An 18,282-nucleotide genomic window follows, 5' to 3' on the forward strand; every position below is an offset into this window, starting at 1 on the left:
TTCCTGCCTGTCACACTAACCTGTGTTCAAATCAAATCGTCTTCATAAGTGGGAAGAACTAGTTTAGATGTGTCATGGCAAGGATGAAGTGTCAATCAAATGAATGTATTTAACTGCCTAAACAGTTCTCGTGGTTAATCAGATTCAGAGAATTTGCTGCCATCCTGCCACCTAGTTGAATTATCTAGAAACAGTATTACTCATTTCCAGCCCTAGTCTTGGTTTTGGCTTCTTGCATAGCTTTTGGAGGAAGAAGGGCAATGCTGTTCCTTCACCAGTGACCTAAGTGCAGTATCACTGAGAGATAAATACTTCAGTTTTTTAAAATTTTTATATATATTTTAAACCAAGGGTGAAATAGAAACTTCTGTGGTTTTTGACAGCTACCGGATGGGGATGTTCTTGTGCAGTACAATAGTTAGTGTGTGGTGCACCGAGGTGGGAAGTCTATGAAGGAATTAATACTAAACTCTTTCTTTACATAAAGAGTGGTCTTATTAAAAATTATTTAAATACCTCTATTACAAAAAACTGCAAACCACGCTCACTTTTCAGGACTGAGGATATGATTGGACCAACAGTACTGCCGTAAACCTGGCATAAAAGGGTATCCTAAAAGGGAAATATTAAGTCCGCTTGGGTGTTGCAAACCTATTGTCTTTTGCATAGCAGGAAAAAAGAATCAGCATATGGTTAGGGGACCAAGTGTTGTATTTTCAAGACACTAATCCTTATGAGTATTTTAGGACCCATAATTATTGTATTGAAATTGAAGATGTGAAGGAAATCTTTCAAGTTTCTGATTCAGCAGTGTAAGAGGGAGGGTTCACCCAATAGCTAATTACTATTGATTTCTTTAAAAGTTTTGTAGAGGAGACACTTGGCAACCAGAGCATGGTTGTTGAGAAGTGCGTACACGAGTATTGTCTCCCTTTGTACAAGCATCAAAAGACTTACAGCATTGCTTTAGTGAGGTGAAAGGAAAATTTCGTGTCTTGCAATGTCAAAACCTATTTGTTTCTCTGTTCTATAAAGTGTACATTTTTTTTAACTTTTCCATCAAAACACTTGTGTTCACATAGCAGTTCTTCATTTCAGGCTCAGTGAAGGAGCAGTTAGAATTTCCATCAAAAACTCTGTTCTCCATGGTTTGTTCCTGTACCTCAGCTTGTAATTTCTGACATGTGTATTTTGCAAGCTGTTGTTCGTAATCAGCATAACTTCATGAAAATGCATGAACACAGCCATCTCTTGATATCCTACAAGACATCAAGCTGGAGTTAACAGGCAACTAAGATTAATTTTATCTCTCGGTCCTGGTTTGTATTTGTCTACATTTAATCTGTATTGCAAAATAGAAATTGGAAAACAAAATGTAAGGAAAAACTGTTATGTGAAGCCATCTAAATCAGAGTTTGTGGGTAATGATGGTAGGGTGAAGTGATCTCAAAAGGTCCAACCTTAATGATTATGTGATTATTATTTTTTCTTTTTTCTTTTTTTTAAATTTGATTTTTAGGTTTGTGAGTTGAATCTTGAAGCTGATAGTTTTAATTTGGTTTCTTGGAGCTTCATTAAGACTAGTCAGTTCTGAACACTGATGGTTATGACTGGACCAGTTTGTAGAAATTAAAAGTGTGTGTGTAAGTTTCTTGAAAGCTTGTTAGGGGAAGTGGCAGAAACATGACTGTAATCTAATCCTAATAATCTAATCTGTACCTAATGATAGGTACAGCTAGTCCTTCTCTTAAACTGTTGTAAGTTGTCAGCTTCCTTGATTTCAATATGCAAATGCCTTCTTCCAGGTGACTAATACCAATCTATAAAATGAGTTTTGGGATTTTTGTTTTGGTTAGGGATGAGGTTTGCAAGTGTTCTTCCTACAGAGTAATTCCTCATCTGTTGTTATAATTCTCTTCCAGTTCTACACCAAATTATTGCACTTAAGACAGTTAAGGCCTGACTGGAATAAAGGAAATGTTTTTGTAGGAAACACCTGTATTGATGGATGATTACTTCAAATGGTGATCCTTCTAGGCAAAGAGAAGTAAACTAAAGGGGAAGTGATAGATGGAAAAAAAGGCAAGGGAAAGAAGTTTTGGGGGAGTCCAGTTTTGTCCAGTGATCTCAATCTGATGTTTGCATAACTAAAAACAGTGCTACATGCGTCTGCAGTTCAGTAAATACGAAATCCTGTGTTCACTATTTCCAGTTCTAGCTTCTTTAGAGACCTGGATTTTTTTCTGTCCTCTGCAAAAGATGCTACTGTGTTTTTGGGAACAATGGGCTGTTTTAGGAACTTACATAATAAACATAGCGTGACTGAATTCTGCATCATTTGGGAATATGTCCCAACATGTAACTAACTATCTTCCTTTCTCTCCCCTCTTCCCTCCTCTTTTTTTTTTTTTTTAAAAACCTTGGAAAAAATCTGATTATGTGGTCAAATGTGATTTTTCAAGTGCGAATCTGGATTTAATTTGCGTACACTGCTCCTGAATGCTTTAATATTTGGAAGTTATATTGTGTGGGGTTTTTTTATATGCTGTCTCTTCCAAACCTTGAATTAAAATTAAAGAGACATTCATATCATGTTATTTGGGAGTGAGTACGAAGAACCTTTGATTACAGAAGTTTGGTAAGTTTTTATAGAAATTACATTGAATAATGACATTGGGTTACATGAGCAACAGCCTGCAAGTAAAAGTTTAATGAGTTTTTCAATTTTAAAAGGTAACAGTAATCTAAATTGAAGATGTCTTTCAGTAGTTTCATTCACTCCTTAATGTAATAAGATTGTTAGGCAAGATGTAGAGTAGCGAAGACAAAATTTCCTATGAATATATATATGTTTTTCTAAATGTAAGCTTCTAATCTCCCTTTTTGTGTGTTTGCGTATTTCCCTTATCTACGTAATTTTTGTGTATACCTCCTACGTTCTAAAACCTGGTACTGCTACCTGCAGAACTTGTAATTTTTAAAGCACCTCAGAAGCCAGGACTCACTTTCAGGAGATGATAAAACTGAAATTTAGTAAACTCGATATGTTAAGGATTGTAAAAAAATATTTGGGAAAAGCAAGGTTATATTTTAGAACTATAGTATGATTTATTCCTAGATTAGTACATTGAGAAGGTGTGTGAGACTGTTGTAGCAAGGTTGACAATTCTTTCAATGCTCTGAAATGCTACGTGGTAGACATAAAACTCATCAATTAAACTTAAGTGGAAGATGTGCGTAATCACAGCTCACAAACATATCTGATTATGAAGTATGCAGCTCGATTTTTAGATCTGCATAATACACAAGTCTTTCTTTTTAGAACTGCAAATTAACTTGTGATACTTCTCTCTAGCAATCAGCTTTAAGAGGGAAGTTCATTGTAGTGTGTGGTGGAAAAGGGCAGATGAAGAACGATGAAAGCACTGAAAGAACCAGTATGTCATGGTGGCAAGCCTGATTTCTTGCAGAAGAGTGCATTTTACTGCTAGAAAGGTGATAGCAGCTCAAGGGGCATAGATATGAAGTGACAGGTCATGAGACAGTTTGGCATTAAAAAAAACCCCCACGGCTCGCTTGTATAGTTTTATCTGCCCTTGGTTCCAATAACTAACATTTTTTCTTCGTTGTTACAATTTATTTTTAAGCAGTTATTTTGTTGTGTTTAAAAAACACTGAACTGGTTTAGAGGCTTTGACTGATACCTTAAGTAATAATTATTTATTGAGCTGAGAAAAAGCTTTTCCATGATAATTTTAACACTCTATATAGTTTGTTTCACCATTGTGCTTATTTTTAGTAAATCCCAGCATACAGTAGAGAAATTGAGAAATATTAGTATGAGCCAAGGCAAGGATTCTTATTCAGAAATAATAGTAATTTTTAATTTAGTATAAAAAGAATAGCAAGTGTGTCTTGAGGCTGCGAATCAGTTTTCTTTCTTTGAAGACATTACAGTTTGGCCACTTTAACTTAGACAGGATTTGGCCAGTACATGCTTTGGCTTGCGCTGAAAATGCGCGTGCTTTAGTCAAGGTGATGGGGATCACGGTGCTGTGTCATGCTGTCGATGAATGCTCTAGTTGAGGAATTGGAGTTTAAAGCTCTAGGTTAAGCCTTTGTTTTGAAGTTGCTGGAATTTGGAAATACCCGCTGTGCAGAGGGTAGAATGCATACTCTGGTAATTCTCGTCTTTATTCTGTATATTCTTAGGAGAAAAGAATATAAAAAGCAGGGAATTGACAAGAAGTAGTCTTACTCTGTAAAAAGGAGTAGGAATTGCATGATCGGAAATCCTAGGTGAAAAAGCTTAACTTTCTCTTAGCCCAAATATTTACACTGAGGGTTATTATCTAAAGGGCATCAGCTGAATAGTTAGGTAATCAGATATTGGTTTGTTTTGATGAGATCATCATTGATCAATATTTGCTTTAAATCTAAGTGTAACATAGGTAGTTTGAGCAACACATGGAGAGGCAGGCCTCTTTTTCGTTTCTTTTTTCTTCTTACACTACTTTTTTCCTCCTCTGTTTAGTGTTGTGGTGGTTTTTTTTGAGAATGGAGCTATTAGTAATTGTTTCGGTGTACTATCCAGTGTTGTAATGTACCTCCGTTGGCTGTAATATATTTTCAGGATGTATTTTTTAACCTATTTAGCAGTTTCACACACCACTCCACGTAGGTTGTTTGCTAGCAGCTTAGACTGATGTTTCAGGAATAGCTGCCTGAGGCCTTTAGGAACTTCAGTGGAGTGGTGGGCTAAATCAAATAGTAGCAGTAACCATATTGGACACCTTATACTTTCCAGGGATTGGGATGATTTAATCCAATGATTTCCATTCTAAAAAACCCTTCTTTGTTGTCTGCCTTGTACTGCTGTAAGTGTTTACACTCTAGTCACGGATGATGAGTCTTACTGCAGTGGTTGTACATCAACCACATTCACTGTAGAAATTTGAACTGTGTTGGTGTTCACCGAGAACAAGTTCTGTACCATGAATTTGAAACCTGTGAAGAGTATAATGAGACTCATGTTTCTTGTGACACTTCCTCAGGGCTTTAGATAGATGTGGTAAGGCTTTACATTTATTCAGATTGCCAAGTAATTAGTCAAGTGAATTTAATTGTTTATATTTTAATACTTTGGTATTAGTGAAATGCCAGCTTAAGTTCAATGTGACGTTATGCCTTAGCTTTTTATGGATTGTGTTACTGTTTCATTGGCAAAAAATATCTGTAATAATGGAGCTATTAGATATTTATTATCCTGCTGTTTTTGAATATTAAAAACTTCTGTTGTAAAATCCTACAAATTGAGGAATTGTGAACTGTGACAAGAAAAAGGGTATTGGTGACTTGAGGCAGAGTAGAACAGGACTTTTCTACGATGGTTTTGCTTCCATAGGAAACTCGTGCAAGCTTCCACACTGTCACTGAAAGATATAAATGCAAGTTAATCTAAATTCAGTGCAAATTAAACTTTCTTTAGGAAATTGGACTTCTGAATATTTATTTTTAATTCGGCTTTTTTGTTCTTTTACCCCCAGATAAGTTGTGGGGTTTTTTTTATTGTCAGGTTTTGCTAAAGCATTGAGCTAGGAATGGGGAATGAAGTAACCAGCTGCTAGTGAAGGGCTGGTGCAGATAGTAATTAGAGAAAAAGGAAGAAAAATAACCGCAGTGACACTTTTTCTCTGATATACTAATTCCTAAAATGTGATAACTAATGCTACTGCACACATAGAAAGACATGAGTCTTATGTTAATAATTAATCCTAAAATATGAGAAGTCTAGAAATCCTCTACCTAAGACTGTAAAAGGAAAGAAAGTCAGTACAGGTTTGTCAAGTAAACAAACTAAACCTGTGTAAGGGGAGACTTACCTAGAATGTCCCAATGAATATATATGGTTTACAAGACATTAGATGGTAGAGGATGGAAATAGTTCAACTTGCTACACTTCTTTCATCCCTGGATAGAACTGGGAAGCTGGGAGGTTGGAAGGAGGAACAGGCAGCTTCTGATGTTCCCAGAGTCTGGTTTATATAACACAGAAACTACTTTTACTGTAGTATTCCTTAATGTCCTGCCAGCAGTGTTGCTTTGAATCATGAGTATTCTTAACATGAGATTAACAATTCCACAGGGCACATTAATTAATCCCACAACCTGACAGCTGCACTAAGGCAGCTGTGATTTTTATGGTAAAATATTAAATACATTCAACTTGCTGCTATTTAGCAATGAGAATGTAAATTTTCTGATCTCTGTTCTCTTTTCAGATTTGGCAGTCTGAACTTGTCAAACCACAGTTATGATTTTTTTTTAAAGTTACATTTTGGAAGGCAAACAGATGGCTTTTAGGTGATATGGCTGTTCTGTGCTGAACTGATAGTTTATACAAAAACAGTTGACATCTAACATATACCTAGATGCTGAATCAAAGCTGTATGATGGACTTGTTAAATCATTACTTTCTGATAAACGATAGGGTGATTGTTTTGAACTTACTTTAAAAAGCTGTTTTAGAGATAATCAAGTCTTCAGCATCTTTTAAATTATCTAGCTGCTTGAATGTTCCTTGCCTTGTTTTATCATTGGGGGGGGGGAAATGGATGATTTTCACATGTACAGTAAAATACATTTAACCGTACCACTGTATCTTAGCTTTTTAAACATACCTCTTCTGCTCTGGAGGGTAATTTCTTAGGTACACCTAGGAAAGGGCGTATCAAAGTAAAAATTTTTATTTTGGTGCCGAAATCCAGTTTCCATGAATTTTTCTCACTGCTTTGAATATTGCAAGTAGAAATTAAAATTTAACCTCTTGAAGTTTTCATTGTGAAATAGTATACTAAACCAATCAATTTATAATCTGGTTAAGTGATCATGACTGGAATGTTTGAAAAGAAAGATACATTTCCAGTCTGCTGCAACAAGATACTAAATCAAACAGATGGCTCAGGGACAGACAAGCTGCTGTTTTGAAAGGTAAATGAAATCTGTGCTGCGTATGTGAGATGCAGTGGTTTGACTTGTAGCACGCTTAGCTGTCTTCTGCCAGAAACAACTCAGGCATCTGTAAGTGTTTCCATTGATATTATAAGTGCTACTCTGGGTGATGTTTAATCTGGAATGGTTAGAGTTGTGTGACTTGTTCTTTTCTTCCCTGCTACCTTTTGAATTGTCATCTTTTGTCTTTTTTAGTTTTGTTTCTGATCAAACAAGATCTTTGTGTTAAGCATGTTTCTGTCTCAGTAGGACTAAGACTGGTAGAAGAAAAGCCTTTCGTGACAAGTTTTGACTGCTCTATCTGCCTCAGTGTACTAACTGAAAAATAACATCATATTTTGTAGGGGTTTGGAATGTTTTGGAATTAAAAAACCCCTGGAGATCCAGTCAAGTCATAGAAGAAAAAACAAATAAAAAACCCCAGTGAGCTCTCCCTATTCAGAGTGCTCATGGAGTGAGGCAATAACATTCAATGAATAGAATGGTATCCAGGCTTAGATATTAAAAGAGGTATTTTACTTCAGAAGTTATATAACAAACCTAACTTGCTGCAAAATACCAGCTTATTTTGGTTGATATTTAGCCTTTTTTCCATGCATGTGAGTTTGACTTTTACCTAGAGACACTATTGCAATGTCAAGAAGTATTTTTTTAAATTCTGACTTCTAAAAATGAATTTATGAAAAATGATCTGTGTTTTTCCAGCTACACGGTTCCTTTTTAACAGTCACCTATGCTTTCCTTAAGTTCGCTCCCTTTTTAATCACTAAACAGGGATTTGTGGAGGGCTAGTGTAATACTTTGTGATATCTGCCTATTGCTATCTTGTTCATCCTGCCAGGAAACCTAAAGGGAGGGAATGCATAGTCTGGCAGTATTATTTTTGGATTAGTTGGCAAATGAAGAGTTGCAGGTACTTTTGATGCCCTACAGAATGCCACCTCTCACACAATACCATGGGAATAGTAAAGACTTTCTCACTGTCTTCAGAATAGCCCTATTACATACAGGTTCTTCTACCTGCTACACTGACACAAATGAGTAATACAATCAGATTTCAGGAAATAATGATCTCTAAAGTTTATTGAAATCGAAAGGTATTTCTTGGGAACCCCATCAAGTATCAAATGACATGCACATGTTTCTTTTAGAAAACTTTTAAAAATATTACTACCAGTAGAAAAATGCCATCCTTTTCCTTCTACCTTCCAACCTGTCCCAGATCTGCAGATAACATTTGGAGCTTTCTTTTCTTAGTGCATGGTTAGAAGAAGGGAATGTGGAATAGACTGATTTGCAGCCCAGTCCTGGGTTAGTTCAGAGCAACTGTGAGTTCAGTCTCTTGGAGATCTTGTCTCAGTAAAGGGATAGTAAAGCAGCGCAGTGCTGTACATCACAGTCTCCAAATTAATACAGCCCTGCTGATGCATCATGTGTTGTGTGTGACCTTTGTATTTGGACTTACGCAGGGGAGTGCTGGCCATGCAGCTTTTCATGCTAGAAATATTTCCCATGGGGATAGACAACTATATTTATGTTCTTGCAGGGCATGTATGAAGTAGTTTGACAGTATTTCTGACTTTTGTTTTCATCCGAGTCCTCAAGGTTAAAGTGAACTTCAGTTTGCAGATTGACCAGTGTTTGGAATTTCTTTGTAGTTTATTGCCTGAGTACAAGTGTAGAATCTTCTGGTCCTGTGCTGGTGAAGATGACTCAAACCTCCTGACTCACAATATTGTCCTCACCTAGGACTTGTTATCTGTATGTTTCCTCAAGGGGGGGTACATCTGTGCTAGCCTCAGTGCCTAAAACCTTGAGAGTTCCAGCAGGAAAACAGAGGCTGGGAACTCTTCCTTCTGCAAGGCAAAGGATTTTATTTCCAGTAAGACAGCGAAATGTAGTATGATTATGGGATAAGTATGCGAACACTTGTGTTAGAGCTTGTGAGGTTGTTTGCTGTAAACGAGATATTTTTAAGGCTGCTAATTATTCTGAGCTGAATGATGACGCTTCTTACAATGTTTGAATCTCCTCAGTGATGTAGTTCTTTTGAAAATCAGATACGAGGGTGCTTTGTAAAACACCGCTTTTGAAGAAGTTGAGGTTTATTTATCGTGGAGAGTATATACATATTTAGAGAGAAAATGCTTGACATTAAACTGCTAAAGCTGAAACATCTGAAGATCTCTTCCATTATCCTGAAGTTTTAACATAAACATTTTAGTTATGATTTCTCTGCTGTCATAAAAAATGGAAGTCAGACTTATTTTCTGAAAGATCCCTCATAACAGAGGGACTTGCATGCTTAAAAAGGTTAAATATTTTTTTTCCCTCATCAGTTCCTGAAACTGTGTTTCTTGCGGTAGAGTCAATGTAAAAAATGAGCAGCCATGAATCTTGTTCTCTGCGTGTCTCCATGGTAGTGAAGTATTTTAGATTGGTATGTCCATCTCAGTCTTTGTAACAATGCCATCCTTTTTTAATACTACCTATTTTTTTTATCCTCAGTGGTGAGATTCAGACAGTATATGGACTTGTATTGTAGTTTTTGCTCTACCATGTAATAGTTGGAGCACTCTGCAGTGTGTCAGAAAAAGAAATAACTGGTCTAATTAAGACATATTTCTGGTTTGATTATTTTGTGCATATAGAAAAAAAGGTCAGTCTGTTTTTTGGTATTTTTTAAGATGTAGGAAATAAAAAAAAAAAAAAAAGAAAAAAATTTCTGTATTGGCAGAGCAGAGTTTCTTCCATGAAGGTATGAACTATGCTTCAAAAGTAACATGTATCTTCTGTCAGATTTCTGAATTTAAGGAAATCACAAAATAATCTCAGTTTAAAACTCTGGATGAACTAGTCATATCTCCTTTTGCTAACATGGAATGTTGTATGTGTATTTGTATGGTAATGACAGCAAGTGCCTTCCGTACACAGGGGCTCAGTAGCATGATCCAGGCTTCAACATTTGTACTGTTGCTGTAGCAAGTACATGATCTGGTAGTAATTAATTAGAATATACATCAGAGAAGAATATACTTCCCAGCCCTGCAACACTTCAAAGAAATATGTTTGGTGACTTGTCTAATCTGACTTGTCCACAAAGCAGACGTATTCTAGAATGAAGTGATTTAATGATTGGCAGTGAAATAATCTATTGTTAATTTATTTTAGCAACAGCAGTAAAAAGCGTGATCTTTTTTTGTGAAATACTTTTTATCAGACAGTAGGTCAAAGCCACTTCTTTGCAATAGTGAACAATATAAAAACTAGGACTTTTATCACTGAACACTTATGTAGCAACCTCTTTGTATCAGCAAGTCTTACTCTAGATACAAAGTATTTTAAGTTGCTGGGAGAGGTTTTGGACAGCAGTATCAAAAGATGATGGTTATCATCTAAATTTAGATGGGCATTGTTGCAAATCAATACTTTAAAACATAAAAATTTAAATCGGGTCCTATTTATAGTACAAGTATGGCCTGTAAAGAAAACCAGACATGCTGCTCCAATTGCAAGAACGTAAGGAACTGAATACAAAAGAGCTAGCTAATAATGAAACTTTAACAGTACTTTAAAAATACTTGGAGTGTGGCAATGGACATATTTAAAGGTGACTGCTAAGCTTATGCATAGACCAGATACTCTGGTAACTGTATTTTGGGAAGTATTAAGAGGCTTTTATAGACAGCCATCTCATGTGAGATGTTTTAAGAGCTGGGTGCTGCACTGCTAAAGTGAAGTATTGCCATTGTAAATGCTTGGTCTTTAGCACAGCAAGGACTTTATCATGATTGAGGGCTAAGGGAGCTGCTGTAGTAAAGTGATTGGTAATACAGTAATCTGCTTTATTAGAGACCTTTTGTAATGACAACATCAAACAGGCTAGAATTTGACTTGTTTCTTATGCACAGGCAGAAGCCGAACCCTAGATGCTGTTCATACCTCTTAAATCCTTTTATACGTAGGTAATGTGAGACCTTTTAATTTGTTCAAGATTTTTAGTGTTTTCTAGCTCTGCTGTAAAACAGCTCTTCTGGTTAGAGATGATTTATGACGTATGGAACTGGGAAAGAAAGAGAATATGGAGTCTAAAAGAGATCATATTAATTTAAATTTGTTTCTAACATTTCAGATTTTTCTTCTCGCCTGTCCTCCATGTCGGATTGCAATGATTCTCTTCAGGTAATGCTTCTTCCTTACTACATCTGTCTGCTTGTATAATGTATTTTAGAAGTTAATATTTTATGACTTAAGCTGTGATCAAGATATATATCCAATTGGAAAGACCTGTTGGTTGGATTGAAAAATGGTCAGGGCTTCAACTGTGGATATTGAGCCACATACCCTTGGTTCTTTTGTACTGGTGGTTTTGACCTCGCTTAGCAAAGTGAAGTAGCTTACTAACAGATGAGAATGCAGGCATCTTTCTATGGGTAACGTACGGGCTTGTGTAATTCATGTCATGTGCCTTGTACCTTTTTATTATCCTCACTAAAAATTAGTAATTGGGCTTCACTGAAGGCCATACGTACAGTATGGGTCTAGTTTTAAAATTATGGATATAAGTTAAGTAGTGAAAGCAAATTCTTGTAGACTTGAGTATTTCTCAAACCTATATGATCTTTTCTAAAATATTGTGTATTGTGCAGGAAGCTCTAATGGACTACTGCAGTAGAGTCTAGTAGGTAGCTATGGAGTGTAACTAGTCATGGTGTGGGGAGGGTCATGGGACTTCCCGGGCAGGATGGTAATCGGGAATGGCTGCAACTGCCACCATGAGAGCTAACTCGGCTCTTTCTTGTCTTAGTCTAGGCAGTGACTGGAAAAACGATGCTGGGGGCATGCCTCTTGAATTATTTTGGAATTGTGACTGGCTGGCTGCAACTTTTTCCTGCTGTTCCTTATTTGGGCAGGGAATAGGCTGACTGCAGAGATACTGTGTTAGCATCTTCATCTCGGAGAGTGTGAAAAGTGTGTCTGGTGTCCAGGAAATCCTGGATTGACTACGCATTTGCAAAAGTCTGGTTGCAGAGCAGAAGCCACAATATTTGCTGTTTTCAGAATGAGCCTTTCTGTTTTTGAACACCTTGACAGTGTATAAATCATGTTTGAAAAACTGTTTTGAAATTGTAATACCTTTCCCTCCTCAAGTTCCTCTTAAATTTCTGGCAGTTTATGACAGGCAGTGGTTGTAGACAGTTTATTTTTTACTTTGTGTCTTATGTAAACTGAAACAGTACTGATTCTATTTTTGTGTTCTTGTGATGCAACAGTGGTTCAGAAAAAGATGGCTGAAAGCTATACAAAATACAGTATTATTACACTACTTTCATACCTTATTCTTTACTTAGGGCTTGCTGTTGCGTTTTGACAAATGTAATTTTTCTTTAAGGGACTTCTTCCAAATTCCTGAAGCTTTACTTTGAAGCTGTGTGTTTATAGAGTTAGGCAGGAGTAAAAACCTTTATCAAATATGCCATTTTAAGCTCTGAAAGGCAAAAGAACAGCAAAATTCCAACTATTTAGCAGCTTGCATCATGAACAGGATTAATACAAACGGACAGTCCAGACTTACTAGGAATCCAAAGCTTGTTATAGAAAGCAATCCTCTAGGAAATTATTTGTCTATTTAAAGAGAGGTTTTTGTTCTGGTTATTGCATTTAACAGTGGCTTTATTAAAATTCAAGCTAAAAGAATTTTAAGTCTCTTGCTACCTTTTATTGAAGAGATAGTACATAAAATATGTGAAAACATTGCATTTTATTTCCATCTGTGAAAATTATATCACATCTCTCTTCTAAGGTTGCAGATGCATATGCTGAATGGGGCCCTCTTGGCATTGCTGTTTCCTGTTGTTAATACGCGCCTGGTGAGTGTACTGTACTTTTCCTTCTCCTTTTTTTATTTCTTTCTGAAAGATTTTCTTTGGAAAGATGTTAGACCTTTGCTTTGGTTGGCCTTTTAAAGTTCATTTTAACCAGGCTGTAGATTCCTGGTACAGGTCACTACAATGGAGCCAAAATACCAATCTTGAACTTTTTTGTTTTTATAAATCAATGCTAAGCTAACGCTGCTGTATTCGATGTGTCAGTTCCATCCTAGCCTTTAAATGGAGGGAAAACATAATGGCTTTGAAAGAGGCTTTTGTAGGTTAGTCTTGTGGCCTGTAGTCAAAATTCAGTTTCAGGCTTTTCAGCCTGTAAATGTAAGATTCCTCAGGCACGGAAAATACCAAATGTTGTTGGTGGCTGTCACCCCTCTCCCCCAAGATTAGGCACAGCAGGTTTCTTTTTTTCCATCCAAGTTTTCAAATCTGTTATAAAACTCCTGTCTTCTGGATGAAAATTTAGCCTATTGGTGTCCCTAGTAAGATTCTTAAACCTATTGAGAGTTAATGTTAAGGAAAGTTATCCTGAGTCTAAGCCATATGAAATATTTCTAAGGATTGTTTTTAAGAGCTGTTATGGATCCATATGTAGGGTGTGTCTGTATATGCATATATGCCTACGTGCTTGTTCATTTTCTGTCATTTGACTTGTTTGTGAAAATCTGCAGTTATTTACATGTCTGTTTTAAGATAGAGTTTGCTTAAATTTATCTGCTTACATGTTTATGGTGTCTGGATAAAGTACTCGTATCTATATCCATATAGCATGGGAATTAATGATATTATTAACAAAATTGTTCTGGACTTCAGACTCTGTTACAAATCTCATTAGTGGCTGTCCATTTGCAAATCTTGACTGTCTTAATAAGATTAAGTATAAAAATCTGTGTCTGTATTGAACTTTATGGATGATACCCTATGTTCATTGGCCACGCTGGTAGCTAGGAGACCTGAAAACTGCAGTTTTATTGTTGGCTTGTAAATGGTTTCCTCTTCCCCCTCTTTAAGACTATAAAATTTTGCACTGAGACACAGTTTAGTTACTAGAGAGAAGATAATACATCTTTAGGCTTTTACATGTTAAAAATAATCTTCCATAAAGCACGACACACACATGCACAAGAGGTTGGATCATATTTTTCAGATTTCAGTGGATTTAGTGGTATAATAACCCTAGAGTTCTTTCAAGATTTATGTTGCCCTTCCTAATCTGGTAACTATGCATATTCTTTTCTATACTATAACAGCTTATGTGCAGTTTGCATTTATGTTTCAATAAAACCTGATACTACTGGAGGGGCATCAAATGAATAAAACAACTGGTTTGTGCTGATAAGGAGAACTCTTTGTATTTTGTATTTCAAACTATCTAGTTTTTAAGTAAATATAAACTTTAGTGTAACAAAATTATTTTTCCGGATAACCTTTTAAGGATAAAAAGTCTGAAATATTTAATAAATCGTTAACTTGTATTTTCTCTGCCATTATCATAGATCTCATTCATATTAGGGCAGCAGTGATAAAACAGGAAAAATACAGACTACTCATACAATTCTCCCCTTAATTAGGGATAGAGGAGCCAAAGGATAATGTCCAAGAGCAAATATTTTTGGAATAAATACAACTTAGGATATTTTTGGCCTAACAGCTGCTTGCTAGGCTGTTCCCTTTTCAGTGTTTCCTCTGGCACAAGATAATGTGGGTGATGTTTTATAGCACTCCTGCTCTGACCCAGATTCTCTCTTGGTAGACACACATTCAGCTCTGCAACTGTCATTGTAGTTGTTTACACTGACATTGTCCTGAAAGCAATAAATGTCTCTTAACTTAGTAGGCAGTTAAAAAAATTGCAATAATTTTGTGTTGTGCTGTCTGCTCTGTTTTGTAGTATCTAAGTGAAAAACTCTTGATTCAGTCAAGAATTATTGTGTCTCTGCCTTAACTTTTTAATTTCAGTTTTATGGTGGTTTAAGACATATATTTTGTCTGTACATGTTTCACACAAAAAATCTGTATATTTATGACAACTGTTTACAGATGTAACTGCAGTGTGTGGCGTGAAAAATTGGGCACCTAACCCATCTGTTAATTTAGAAGCGAGGAGGGAGATGTTATCTGGGGCAGAGAGAGTTCTGAGGGTTGTGGGAACTGGAAAGCAGGAGTCTATTGCCTCCCATCACTATGAGAAATTGTACCAAATTGATGTATTGCTGTAAGCACCAAAACGCCTCACTGTTACCTTTCACTGTGTAAAATGTGTTTTATCCTATGAGTTATTTGATATACAGCTGGATTTTGTCTTGTTGTAGGTAGCTTTCATTGTCTTCAGCTGACATTCTCCTAAACCTCTCTCTTCTATGTAGATTACCTGTTAGTTATCTCACAGGCAGCAGATGATTACCGTTGAGCTGTAGGCTCTTCTAGGAGAAGCCTGCTAATTTAGCAAGTTCAGCGGTAGGTATGTACATGTACACAAACTGTGTATCATTATGGAGATGAAAGCAGTGAGATGCAGGAGAAAATATTAGATGTACAGTTTTATTTGTACATATCAGTAATCTGAAAAGGGAAAGAGGCAGAAGATACAGAATGAAAGATAATTGTTACTTCATCAGCTGATGGACGTTTGTTTAGGAGCTAGTGGGTGTCAGGATTTTGGTTCTAAGTGTTAATCTGTTCAAAGTAATTTCCAGAACACCTCTTCCAACATTTTGTAGCACAGTGTGTTAAGGTCACATATTTTTGCTACCAGTTACATAATGCATTGTAAGTATTGTTTTTGTATATGTGATTCAATGCTAAATTATCCTGAAAAAGAGATTTTTGGAAGCTTCTAACATAATTTGACATATTCCATTTTCCTGTAATGTATATGTTAAATTTTTTTTTTTTTTTTTTTTAGAACCTCAGTCATTTCAAAATTATTCTTAAATATTAGTCTGTTGCCAGTGGAAATAGAGAGTTGAGATATTCATTGAAACTACTGTAGAAAAGTTTCTACCTTCTGTTGTTTTAACTTTTCAGTGACACTATACTGGCTAAAAATCTTGTTGGACTGTAATGGGCACCTGGGATAGTGTTCCAAGAAAAATGTAGCCTGAAAGATGAGGTCAGTCTATTCTGTTCTTTCCAAGAAAATATTTTCCTGCCTTGGCATGATGTTGAAGTGCCAGCAATTAACAGTCTTGAGCAACAGATGCACCCACTCGTATTTATTTGGCAACTAAATATTCCAGTTATTTGCTACATTATTTACGATGTGCTGATGAAGTTAAATTTTGTGCGTTAGAACAGCCATTGGATAAAGACAAAACAGTTTGTTTCTTACTCAGTTAATGTTTTTGTGAGGTTTTTATTAGCCTTTCAGAAATAAAGGGTATTTTCATTTTCTCTCATAATTTCATTCTTTTCTCATGATGCAAATCATAGACTCATAGACTGGTTTGGGGTTGGAAGGGACCTCAAAGCCCATCTAGTTCCAACCCCCTGCCATGGGCAGGGACATCCTCCATTAGACCAGGAGCCCAAAGCCCCATCCAGCCTGGCCTTGAACACTGCCAGGGATGGGGCATCTACAGCTTCTCTGGGCAACCTGTGCCAGGGCCTCACCACCCTCATAGTGAAGAATTTCTTCCTAATATCTCGTCTAAATCTACCCTACCTCAGCTTAAGGCCATTGCCCCTTGTCCTTTAGGTACTGGAAGGATGCTATAAGGTCTCCCCAGAGCCTTCTCTTCTCCAGGCAGAACCACCCCAACTCTCAGCCTGTCTTCATAGCAGAGGTGCTCCAGCCCTCTGATCTTTGTGGCCTCCTCTGGGCTCGCTCCAACAGATCCATGTTCTTCTTATGTTGGGGGCCCCAGAGCTGCACATAGTACTCTGGGTAATCATTCTTGGTCAGCATTAGCAATTCACATGGAAAATAGGATAATCTTTTATGACCCTTAAGTAAATAGAGAAGAAGATGCTAAGGGAATTGGATTGTTAAGTTCCTAAGTGGGAGCCTAGAAAGGTATAAGAGGATGTACTGGAGTAAAAAGAAATCTTTCTACTGTGTATTCGTATTATATGGAATACAGTGTAAGTCCTGATAACCTAGCTGTGTGAGTAAATTCATTTAACTGCCTGCCACAAAGACTCCAAGTGTCTGGAGAGTAACTGGTTTTGTTTGAACTCTTGTAGTGCATTAATCAAATTTTAAAAGAAACTCTTTCCACTGGTTTAAAAGTTTTTTCAGGTTTTTTTTTGGCAAGCTGATGTCCTGAAAATGTTGATATAGATAAATTAAAAAACCAGGACATGTCCCAGAGGTGTTGGACTTGCTGTCTCTGCTCACACAGCTGAGATGGTGCAGTTTTAATGTTTGCAGAAGCTGCCATATTCTATTATTAGAACTACTTGGCTTGAGAGGTACGCATTCTAAATCTGTTTTAGGAACAGAATCATACTCTGAGCAATACTTACAGTGCACTCTGCATAGCACCTCTGATCATTGCCTACTGTATTTTGGTTGACTGTTAAGGTGGTAATTCACTGTACTAAATAGTTTGCTGTGTAGACACAGGCATTTCAGGCAAAATGGAATAGGTTATGGTAGCACATTATGTCATATCTAAACTGGCTTAATCTAACTGGCACAGGGAAAAGTAATGGAGCAGTTGCACATTGGGGGCTATTGAGGGATTGTGCTTTGGTTGCTGGTGGGTGCTAAAGCCAAGGTTTCTGTATCTTTTGGCAGTTCCCTATGCTATGAACTTTTATTTGGTAATGTAAATCTACCTTTTACTGGTGGTGATAAGTAATCCTAATATTATCTCTAGAGGAACTGGAAAAATACTATTTCTGAAATTGGTTCTATTTACCTCACGTAATTCCTGGTTTTAGACTTGACTCTACAAATGCCTGATTTTGTCCATTGCGTCATTGATGTGAGCTGGTTTGTATAATCAAATTGAGTGACCAGAAGACAGTGGTGCTTTTTTACGAGACACAATAAACATCAAATATAGTGCTAGTCAAATACTCAAAACACTGATAAAAGTCAAAACAAATGCATTCAGTTGAGATCAGCAGTGCACTGAACAATGCCTTTTCCTGATTTTCTTGGTAGAGTGTCATCCTCTGTCGTGACAGCCCAACTGTTGTGGTTTAACTACAGCTGGCAACTAAGCACCACGCAGCTGCTTCCTCACTCTTTCCCGGTGGGATGGGGGAGAGAATTGGAAGAGTAAAAGTGAGAAAACTCATGGGTTGAGATAAAGACAGTTTAACAGGTAAAGCAAAAGCCATGCACGAGCAAAGCAAGGAATTCATTCCCCACTTCCCATCGGCAGGCAGATGTTCAGCCATCTCCAGGAAAGCAGGGCTCCATCATGCATAACAG

The 18,282-nt window shown here is 36.7% G+C and overlaps 1 protein-coding gene across 3 annotated transcripts in view; it reads left to right on the forward strand.

Annotated features, from left to right (window-relative positions):
- TMEM164 (transmembrane protein 164) overlaps positions 1-18,282 on the forward strand; it is a 42,815-nt gene that overhangs the window by 3,465 nt on the left and 21,068 nt on the right. For 2 of the 3 annotated variants that reach the window (XM_054840015.1, XM_054840016.1), the window contains 2 exons: positions 11,144-11,193; positions 12,815-12,881. In XM_054840015.1, coding sequence (XP_054695990.1) covers positions 11,144-11,193; positions 12,815-12,881 — 117 coding nt within the window. Of the gene's footprint in view, positions 1-5,032; positions 5,072-11,143; positions 11,194-12,814; positions 12,882-18,282 lie in introns of those variants that run through there. The other variant, XM_054840017.1, reaches the window with a different exon arrangement.

Source organism: Grus americana, chromosome 12 (genome assembly GCF_028858705.1).
Source record: "Grus americana isolate bGruAme1 chromosome 12, bGruAme1.mat, whole genome shotgun sequence".
In the NCBI taxonomy this organism is placed as follows: Eukaryota; Metazoa; Chordata; class Aves; order Gruiformes; family Gruidae; genus Grus; species Grus americana.